General features: G+C 42.0%; 1 protein-coding gene across 1 annotated transcript in view; it reads right to left on the bottom strand.

Moving 5' to 3' along the window:
* Positions 1-77: 77 nt before the first annotated feature.
* LOC103802813 (nebulin-like) overlaps positions 78-11,200 on the bottom strand; it is a gene marked incomplete at both ends in the record, with an annotated part of 11,629 nt that continues 506 nt past the window's right edge. The window contains 15 exons of the mRNA XM_009075344.1: positions 78-185; positions 354-458; positions 1,868-2,071; positions 2,426-2,716; positions 3,352-3,459; positions 3,938-4,042; positions 4,457-4,660; positions 5,074-5,385; positions 6,242-6,349; positions 6,747-6,851; positions 7,165-7,368; positions 7,795-8,106; positions 8,603-8,710; positions 9,881-9,985; positions 10,723-10,926. Coding sequence (XP_009073592.1) covers positions 78-185; positions 354-458; positions 1,868-2,071; positions 2,426-2,716; positions 3,352-3,459; positions 3,938-4,042; positions 4,457-4,660; positions 5,074-5,385; positions 6,242-6,349; positions 6,747-6,851; positions 7,165-7,368; positions 7,795-8,106; positions 8,603-8,710; positions 9,881-9,985; positions 10,723-10,926 — 2,583 coding nt within the window. The remainder of the gene's footprint in view (positions 186-353; positions 459-1,867; positions 2,072-2,425; positions 2,717-3,351; positions 3,460-3,937; positions 4,043-4,456; positions 4,661-5,073; positions 5,386-6,241; positions 6,350-6,746; positions 6,852-7,164; positions 7,369-7,794; positions 8,107-8,602; positions 8,711-9,880; positions 9,986-10,722; positions 10,927-11,200) is intronic.

Below are 11,200 nucleotides of genomic sequence, written 5' to 3'. Positions count from 1 at the left end.
TATCTAAATATATATATATATATATATTTATTCTTGTTTTCAAGAGAATGGAAAAGGAATGTACAGGAAGAACATACATCACTTGCAATATCTCTTGACGCCTTTGCACTTCGGATTGGAATTGCATCAGCTCTCAGGTCAAAACCCTTCTTCTTGGCATCTTCCCAGGCTTGTATATAAAGTTTCTACAAAAAATAAGACAGAAAATGGCTGATCAATATCCTGAAAAATGTGATTTCTACATCTCATATTTTTTTTCTTGAACTTCTCATGAATGCATATTTTTGAAGATCTTTCAGGTTAAAGAAATGCTTAGTTAATTCTGAATTTAGTAAGTGTTTAAATGTTCTTACCTTGCTGACATTAGCTGAGTTGGCCTTGGCTAACAGAATTTCTGGGGTGTCAGGCATGACATGGATGGATGTTTTGTCTGCATCCCAAGCTTCTGTGTACAAACGCTACGAGAGAGGAAAATAGTCCTTTGAGAACATTCCCCTACGCATGTCATGGTAGAAGAACTGCAAGTTGGGAAGATGCAGTTATCAAAAATACATCCATGATATAAAAGAAAAGGAAACTTGAAGAAGAACAAGATATACATAAACAAATTATTACATTTGTCCAAAGGGATTATTTTACAAACTGCTAATGGCAGTTCAAGACCTGACTGAGCAAAGCTTCTCACTGAACAGCTCCTGAAGGAAACTTTGTGCCTCCTCATTATTTCTCAGGCTACTGACTGATTTTGGACTACTGAGAAACTGCTGTAGGAGGAAAACTGTATTCATACTTCAGTATAAGTTGTTTGATTATCATAGAATCCATCAGGTTGGAAAAGTCCAACCCTACCGTGGTCACTAGCCCATGGCACTAAGTGCCACATCCAGTCTCAGCTTGAAAACCTCCAGGGATGGGGAATCCACCACCTCCCTGGGCAGCACATTCCAATGCCTCATCACACTCTCTGGAAAAAAATCTCTTCCTAAGATCCAACCTAACCCTCCCCTGGCAGAGCTTGAGTCTGTGCCCTCTTGTCCTGCTGCTGGTTGCCTGGGAGAAGAGACCAACCCCCACCTGACTCCAACCTCCTGTCAGGGAGTTGCAGAGGGTGATGAGGTCTCCCCTGAGCCTCCTCTTCTCCAGGCTGAACACCCCCAGCTCCCTCAGCCTCTCCTCATGCCACTTGTGCTCCAGTCCCTTCACCAGCCTCGCTGCTCTGCTCTGGACCTGCTCCAGCCCCTCAATGTCCCTCCTGACCTGAGGGCCCAGAACTGAGCACAGGATTCAAGGTGTGGCCTCACCAGCACCGAGTCCAGGGGCAGAATCACCTCCTGGTCCTGCTGACCACACTGTCCCTGCTCCAGCCCAGGATGCCATTGGCCTTCTTGCCCCCCTGAGCACACTGCTGGCTCCTGTTCAGCTCCTGTCTCTCCACACTCCCAGGTCCCTTTCTCCTGGTGCTCTGCATGGGATTAGTATGGCCGAAGTGCAGGACCAGCACTTGGCCTTGTGCAACCTCATCCCACAAAGGAGGAGGAGGAGGTACTTAGTGACTTTCATCCTCCAGATCCCAGTTGCATTGCAGAAGCCTCACTTCCAGAGAACATAAACTATTTCCTCATAACTTGTTCAGAATTTCTCTTGAAAAATATGTGATTTGGGTGACTTCTTTCAGTACGTTTTTACCAAGTGCTCACTTCAGACTTCCCACTTCCCTGAGAGAAAAGCTTTCCTGTACTATGGATGAACTTGGACATCCACAACCAAAGTCTTTAGTTTTCCTTTGTATTTTGCATTTTTCACCTCACATACAAGTTCCATTAGCTGGTAACACTAGTGATTTTGCCAAGAAAAAACCCAACCTCACCTTGTTCATGATGTCAGCATTTTGCTTGGCTAAGACCATGGCCAAAGAATCTGTCACACTGGTGAATTTGATTTTGTCCGCGGGTTGACGATATTTCCTGTCACTGAGAATTTCTCCAGCCTTCTTGACTTTCTCAACTTCCAAGGAACCAATGGGAACCCATCCAACACCTCGCAGCCATTCCAGGTCTGATTTGTAAACAGCCTGAAAAGATTCAGAAGGTCATTATAAATGAGTCTTGTTCTAATTATGTGAAGAATTGCAGAAGAGCAGGAGACAGTTTTGACAACAATTCTATTTTTGAAGATTAAGTTAAGAATAGAAATAATAAGACGAAAAAGAAAAGAGTTATTGAACAACACCACAAATGTCAGAGTTACACACAAACTATGCCTCAGGCTAAGGACTGAGAAAACAGGACTAAATGTGTTTGCGGAAAGACTATTACACATTTCACTTCTATCAACATGTCTGATGTGACAAAGGCATAATATAGATCATATTAAAACCTGCATTACACAGGGATATTTCATCATATAACACAAATGCTCTGCTCACATCACTGGCATAGATCACGTCGTTCTGGTCGGGCAGACAGATCCACTGGTGCAGGATGTGCCGGTAGTCAACATCGCTGACCAACCCTTGGCATTTCTTGGCCAACACAATGCCCAGCATGTCCACTGGGCTACTGAAGCGTGTCTTGGTCTTCTCAAAGTCCTTCTTGTACTCCCTGTCACTCTGGATCTTGGCCACGTGCATCGACCACACCATCTTGGGGTCGTCCTCGATGTTTCTGGCCCCAATGTGGTGGCCAAGCTGCTTGCGATAACCTTCCTTGTACTTGTACTGAAACAAAGTGTACAAAGATATGAACTCATTCTTAACAGAAACCTTTTCAATATCAGCCTTGGTAGAAAATCAAGGAACACAAAAATCCATTATCCTCTGTCTCTCAGTGGTGTTGCCCCACCCAAGGAACAAAACCTGGCCTAGTCATTGCAGTCTTATTCCTGGTCTTATATATCTTGAATTTCCTTATGACACTACAACAGAATGATTATTTTCCTCCAGGATAGACAAACACTTAAACTTCTAAAATGGATTCACTAACATATCTGTTTTGGGGATACATTTTAAAGTATTCCCTTTTTTTGGATCAGAAATTAACTCGATTAACTTAGCATCAACTCTAGCATGGAATTTTGGACATTACTTGAACATCCATGGACACCAATGGAATTATTACAGGGGACATATAAATAATCCTCACATTTTCCTGTATATCTATTACTGTGATATCTACCTCATGCATAAAATACTACCCATTCCTCTCATGCACTGAAGGCATGTGGCAGCATCACTATGGAAAGAGATTTCAGTTCTGGCTGTTCTGTAAAGGATCTACATTAGCAAACCAAGGAACAAATACTCTGATTCTTTCCCATCACCAAACCCACACAGACATGGGAAAAGCTGCTTACATCACTGGCAATCTCTCTGGAGGCTTTGGCAGATTGGATGGGAATGGCATCATAACGCAGGTCGTAACCTTCCTTCTTCGACTCCTCCAGGGCCAGTCTGTACATTTTCTGTGGGGAGAAACATCCACACTTTGGTTTCTAAAGCAGAACTACGATTCTTGTTAAATACAACTCTGTGATAAAACAAATGAAGTCTGTAAACAATATTGTTAATCTTCAGAAAACTCAAATATTCTTCTGCAGAAAATAAAAGCATTCATTTCAAAGACCTGTAACCATACGGAAAATGATGGAAAACGGGAATCACTTAGGGAAGGCAAAGACAGGAAGAGTCTAAAAGATATTTATTTCAATATTTACCTACAGAAATTATTTCTCTTCTATGGTGGATGGTATAAATTAAAAGCCTGATTAGATACACAGGAGGCAAATTCCAGTGAAAGAACAACTCCGATTTCAGCACCGGAACTGAAAGTTTGAGGAACTGAACAATCTGACAATATCCTACATCAACTGACAGTCAGACATGACAAAACTGTACTTGTCAGACACCCCTGAATTGCCTCAACTCTTCAGTCCCACTCACCTGACTGTAGTTCAGCCTGTTCTGTTTGGCCAGCAGAATCTCTGGTGTGTCAGGCATGACATGGATCGTGGTCTTGTCTTTATTCCATGCGTCCGTGTACAAACGCTGAGGAAGAACAAAGGAAGGGATAAAAATGCCATTCCAAACCAGCCTAATGTCTCATTAAGTCATGGAAAACCTAAAGCATACTAATTAAAGTGACAGAAAACTGTATAGTGGGAGGTGTCCCTGTCCATGGCAGGGGTTAGAACAAAATGGTCTTTAAGGTCCCTTCCAACCCAAACCATTCTATGATGCTATGAAATACAACATGGATACACAGTTATGTGCTTAGACAGGTAGAGACAACATTAACGAAAGGAGAATTTATCTGTGGGAATTTAACACCACTTAGCAAACTCATGTTGCTTCAGAAGAATGAATAAACCTCTTTAGCATCACTTGGGCTGGTCAACTACACTTCCAGTCCTGTCTCCAGGGTTTAGGCAGACACTGTCACCAAATCCAGCCAGGACTCACCTTATTCATGGTGTCTGCATTCTGCTTAGCCAACACCATCTCCAGGGAATCTGTGACGCTGGTGAACTTGATGGTGTCTGGACGCTGGCGATATATTTTGTCACTCAGGATCTCTCCTGCCTTCTTGGCTTTCTCAACTTCCAAGGAACCAATAGGGACCCAACCAACGCCCCTCAGCCATTCCAGGTCAGACTTGTAGCAGTGCTGTTACAAACAACAACAAAAAAAAGGCACAGGTTATTTTAATAAAGTAAGAATAATGAAGTCACACGGTGCAACTGTTCACAGGTAAGTAACCTAAACACTGACTTTTAACTCAAAGATACTCAAAGCCCTACAAGAAAACTGTAGAAAATATAACTTCATTTCTTCAAGATTAGAAGTGAAATCATTCTCCAAGTTTCACAGAATGATAAACAGGCCAAATTCTGGAATTAAAGAATTCCATTCAAGTATCCATGAATTAACATATTGTTGGGAGACCTGACTTTCAATCAGCCATGAAACTTAAAAATCAGTCTTGAAACTCTGGTTCTACCACATTGGAATGGGATGGCTGATGTACCTATGTAAAATATCAAACATTCCCCACTGAAAACCAAATAAAGAGAACTCACATCACTCTGCAGGTCATAGGCTTGTCTGGCATGGATCACGTCGTTCTGGTCGGGCAGACAGATCCACTGGTGCAGGATGTGCCGGTAGTCAACATCGCTGACCAACCCTTGGCATTTCTTGGCCAACACAATGCCCAGCATGTCCACTGGGCTACTGAAGCGTGTCTTGGTCTTCTCAAAGTCCTTCTTGTACTCCCTGTCACTCTGGATCTTGGCCACGTGCATCGACCACACCATCTTGGGGTCGTCCTCGATGTTTCTGGCCCCAATGTGGTGGCCAAGCTGCTTGCGATAACCTTCCTTGTACTTGTACTAGAGACAAAGGATATCCAGAGTTACAAGGTGTATTGATAAAGTGATAAATAACTCAAAGAGCTTGACATATTCATTAGCATTTTGTTAAGAGAAAAATGTGATTTAGGTCTTTCTATTCTTGGATTAGTTTGCACATAAAAAGCATTTTAATCAGACATAATTACCTCAGATTTTTTATATAACTGCAACACACTTTCAATTCACTAAACATTTACTGTCACATACTCATGTTTGGTAGTCCACATTATTTTGCTATTAGATTAAACTGGAACTATGAACTCATTTTAAAGACTCTTTACAAAACACCTTGATGAAGGTGATGTGAGTTGGTCTTAAAACAAACACTGAAAAACCAGTATCAACCTTGATAGAAAACAAGGAGCACAAAAGTCTGTCATTCTCCCTCTCTCAGTGATGTTTCCTCACCTCAGAAGTGAAACCTGCCAGAGTCATAATGTTTTCTCCCTGGTTTTCTACACTGGCATATTGAATTTCATTATGACACTTCACCAGAAATACTTTTTGAATCAGAAATTCACTTGACTAGCTCTAGCATTGACTCAAATGCCTTTTGGATCATCCTACTTGAACATCCATGGACACCAACGGAATTATTACAGGGGACATGTAAACAAACCTCACATTATTTTGGTTATCTATTACTGTGATATCTACTCCATGCAGAAAAGCACTGACAGTTCATCCCCTTTGTGCAGTGAAGTTTTGGGGTCAAATCACTGCATTTAATATTGTCTGTCCTGTAATTTAAGACAGGATATTAACTAACAGTGGAACAAACTCTCTGATCATTTTCCAACACCAAAGCCACACAGAGATGGGAAAAGCTGCTTACATCACTGGCAATGTCTCTGGAGGCTTTGGCAGATTGGATGGGAATGGCATCAAAACGCAGATCATAGCCCTTCTTCTTCGACTCCTCCAGGGCCAGTCTGTACATTTTCTGTGGGGAAAAGATGCCCATTTTAGTTTGAAACAAGAAAACAATCACTTTTCAGTTAAGCACAACTCCGTAATGGATCAAATGAAGCCCCTAAACAATATTGTTAATCCTCAGAAAACCAAAACATTTTGAACACAGAGTCTAACACATACTTTATGTATTTCCATACCTAGCTCTAAAATTATTTCTCATTTAAGTTGGATGATATGTTTCAAAAGCCCAATTATATCTCAGGAGGCAAATTCAAGTGCAAAACCAACTCTGATTTCAGCACTGGAACTGAAAGTTTGAGAAACTGAACAATCTGACAATACCCTACATCAACTGACAGTCAGACATGACAAAACTGTACTTGTCAGACACCCCTGAATTGCCTCAACTCTTCAGTCCCACTCACCTGACTGTAGTTCAGCCTGTTCTGTTTGGCCAGCAGAATCTCTGGTGTGTCAGGCATGACATGGATCGTGGTCTTGTCTTTATTCCATGCATCTGTGTACAAACGCTGAGGAAGAACAAAAGAAGGGATGAAAATGCCATTCCAGAAACAAGTTAGTATCTCATTCATCATGGAAAACCTAGAGCATATCAGGTGAAAAGATAGGAACTATAACAGGGATAAACTGTTAGGTAACTACGTAGAGATAACATTAAGAAAAGGACAAACTGTTTGAGGGAGTTTAACACTTAGGAAATTCACACGTTGCTTCAGAAGAATGAATAAACCTCTTTAGCATCACTTGGGCTGGTCAACTACACTTCCAGTCCTGTCTCCAGGGTTTAGGCAGACACTGTCACCAAATCCAGCCAGGACTCACCTTATTCATAGTGTCTGCATTCTGCTTAGCCAACACCATCTCCAGGGAATCTGTGACGCTGGTGAACTTGATGGTGTCTGGACGCTGGCGATATATTTTGTCACTCAGGATCTCTCCTGCCTTCTTGGCTTTCTCAACTTCCAAGGAACCAATAGGGACCCAACCAACGCCCCTCAGCCATTCCAGGTCAGACTTGTAGCAGTGCTGTTACAAAAAAAAACACAACACAAACCCAAACCATACAAAGATTACTCTAATACTAACAATACAGTTTACATGGGGCATATTTTCAGTTGAGTAATTTCACTGTCAACTTTATCAACTGATTTAATCAAATCCAAAGCCACAGAGAAAATGGTAGAAAAAACCAACGGCATTTCATCTACCTTAAAGAGTGAAGCATTATCCAGGTCTCACAGAAAGGTAAATAATAAACCTCCAATTCTGGAATTACAGGATTCCATTAAATATCCATGAATTAACATTGGTTGGAGACATGAGCTTAAATCAGCCATGAAACTTAAAAATCAGTCTTGAAACTCTGGTTCCACCACATTGGGATGTGATGGCTGATGCACCTATGTAGAATATCAAACATTCCCCACTGAAAACCAAATAAAGAGAACTCACATCACTCTGCAGGTCATAGGCTTGTCTGGCATGGATCACGTCGTTCTGGTCGGGCAGACAGATCCACTGGTGCAGGATGTGCCGGTAGTCGACATCGCTGACCAACCCTTGACATTTCTTGGCCAACACGATTTCCAGCATGTGGGCTACTGAACTGAAGCGTGTCTTGGTCTTCTCAAAGTCCTTCTTGTACTCCCTGTCACTCTGGATCTTGGCTACGTGCATCGACCACACCATCTTGGGGTCGTCCTCGATGTTTCTGGCCCCAATGTGGTGGCCAAGCTGCTTGCGATAACCTTCCTTGTACTTGTACTGAAATACAAATCAAGAGATCCTCTTTCTATATCACATGAAATATTTCTAACAACAAATTCTCCAAATATCTCTATGACCTACCATCAAAAAATCCAACCACTCCAAGCATTTCTGGGGCTGTAACGTGATTCCTATGGCTAATTCTTTGGCTATTTGAGTTAGAAGCCTAAATAGGAATTTTTCAGTGAGCTCTTTAGGAAAAGCACTTCAGTATTAGTAAGAAATAATACTCTCATTAAATTGACTTAATCCTGATTAAACAGACTATACACTCTGCTAAGACTTAATTAAAGGGTTATGAGTTACACAAAGAACAGAACACAGCTCCACATTGCCCCTGTGACTTCTCGGGATCTAATTTTTCCACATGCAAAATAATTTCCCTCTGAGGTCAGAGATTAGTTGCAATGCCTTGTGCAGAATCCAGCTGGTAACTCTTAGCTTGCAGAGCTGAGATGTCAGCATGGAAAGGAACAAGAAAGGAGATTCTTACGTCACTGGCAATTTGCCTGGATGCTTTGGCAGCTTGAATGGGGATGGCATCGACTCTCAAATCATAGCCTTTCTTCTTTGCCTCTTCCAGGCCTTCTCTGTAGTGTTTCTAGGGGAAGAATGAAACCATGGGATGCATATAAATTCCCTATATTACATTCCATGCAAAACAAACTGTAAATAGACTTGAAAATTGTGTGAAAGTTTGTTCTAACCCAGGTTTAACTTAAAGCCACAGATTCATTGTTAAGGAAGATCTTTGTTAAATCCATTCACTAATAAATTTTTCGGATACTACTTCAAATAACATAACACTGACCATAATTCAGAGCTAACTAACTATTTAAAGCCACCATTAACTGATATGAATTTTTGGGCCTAAAATCCCACTTGAACCCATGGATCATTGCTTTGCAGAACTGTTCTGGAAATCACCTTCTGGGTATAAATTTTGTGCCTTCCCCATGTTATGTACATTGACAGAAATGACACCCAGAACTTCAGTGGAGACACACAATTCCCCATGGAATTCACTCTCACTAGTGCTCACTGGTCTATGTATGCACTACTACAACAAATATGCAAATAATCATAGAATCACAGAATCATAGAATCAATCAGGTTGGAAAATACCTCCAAGATCATCAAGCCCAGTCCTACCGTGGTCACCAGCCCATGGCACTAAGTGCCACATCCAGCCTCAGCTTGAAAACCTCCAGGGATGGTGAATCCACCACCTCCCTGGGCAGCACATTCCAATGCCTGAGCACTCTCTCTGGAAAAAATCTCTTCCTAAGATCCAACCTAACCCTCCCCTGGCAGAGCTTGAGTCTGTGCCCTCTTGTCCTGCTGCTGGTTGCCTGGGAGAAGAGACCAACCCCCACCTGACTCCAACCTCCTGTCAGGGAGTTGCAGAGGGTGAGAAGGTCTCCCCTGAGCCTCCTCTTCTCCAGGCTGAACACCCCCAGCTCCCTCAGCCTCTCCTCATGGCACTTGTGCTCCAGTCCCTTCACCAGCCTCGTTGCTCTTCTCTGGACCTGCTCCAGCCCCTCAATGTCCCTCCTGAGCTGAGGGCCCAGAACTGAGCACAGGATCCAAGGTGTGGCCTCACCAGCACCGAGTGCAGGGGCAGAATCACCTCCTGGTCCTGCTGACCACACTGTTCCTGCTCCAGCCCAGGGTAAGGAAACTGATGATGTTATCTATATGAAGATCACCAGCACATTCCTGGTCTAGCCATAGCACAGACCAGTCACACCTGGAGAGATAACACACTCACCAAGCTATAGTTCTTCTTGTTCTCTCTTGCCAGGGTGATTTCAGGTGTGTCAGGCATAATGTGGACCTGTGTCTTGTCTTTATCCCAGGCCTCAGTGTACAAACGCTGCAGGAGAAACAACACAGGTTAAGGGAGGAACAAATACCACTGACTACTTGGAGATCTCCTAAAGCATAAGAAGACTTAAAGATCTACACTCAGAATCTAAAAAAATCCTAATTCTATCAGGTTTTATATTTACCTCTCTAGATATGCTAATTACAGGTTAAGAATGAAAAAATCTGGAACGAATTCTGTTTAAAAATACTTAGAACAAAGGCACAGAGAGTTAATTGGTCACAGAGAGACCTAAGCTCTAAGAACAAGGTCTGTTTGAAAGACAAAATGGTTCTGTTGACATGAATAAGACTGAGATCAAGGCCACAGGTTCAGAAAGTCTCCTAGATTTTCAGTACCAAGCTGAATTTATTAACATATGGGTATTTCAAAGACTGCCCTAAAACAAGGAGTTTACTAACTACTAGATCATGAGGAAAACTTGATTTATTAGACAAATTGATGCATTTGAATCAGGTGAAAGTTAGAAAAAACATTACTAGATGCAAAGGAAGTATATGGAAATCTTCACAAGTGATAATTGTGACAAGTTCACTCGGCAACTTGGAAGATATTATTAAATTAGCACTTGCTGAAAATAAGTTACCTGTTCATTGCCAAGAATGGAACTTAGACTTCAAAAGCCTCACTGTGCTGGAATCTCACAGCACATCTGTAGTGCTAGTCCTGTCTGCAGGGCTGGGGCAGAGACTGCTGATGTGTTACCTCATCAAACCAAGACTCACCTTATTCATGGTGTCTGCATTCTGCTTGGCCAACACCATGGGGAGGGAATCAGGGATGCTGGTGAACTTGATTTTGTCTGGAGGCTGACGGTATATTTTGTCACTCAGGATCTCTCCTGCCTTCTTGGCCTTTTCAACTTCCAAGGAACCGATGGGGACCCAACCAACGCCCCTCAGCCATTCCAGGTCAGACTTGTAGCAGTTCTGGTACAAAATACCAAGGCAGCAATCTCACCAATATTGCCAGTTATACACCTATATACACCATGCAGGTGCTGCTTAGTTTCTTTAAGTTGCCTTCCATTTCCTCCAAGACAGAACAAAGGAATTCTCTCCACTAAAGTAATGAAATTATAAAGAAAGTAAGAGCCATACAAAACAATTTCCCCCTAATATGTAGTTAATCAGCATATAAATGAATTAAGATTGCATATTATGAAGGATTTAATGCAGTTAATTGTACAGATAGACTACATAT

The sequence above is a fragment of the Acanthisitta chloris genome, unplaced genomic scaffold (assembly GCF_000695815.1).
Source record: "Acanthisitta chloris isolate BGI_N310 unplaced genomic scaffold, ASM69581v1 scaffold14795, whole genome shotgun sequence".
In the NCBI taxonomy this organism is placed as follows: Eukaryota; Metazoa; Chordata; class Aves; order Passeriformes; family Acanthisittidae; genus Acanthisitta; species Acanthisitta chloris.
Note: the sequence above shows the minus strand (reverse complement) of the source record. Positions and strands in the feature narration are given on the sequence as shown.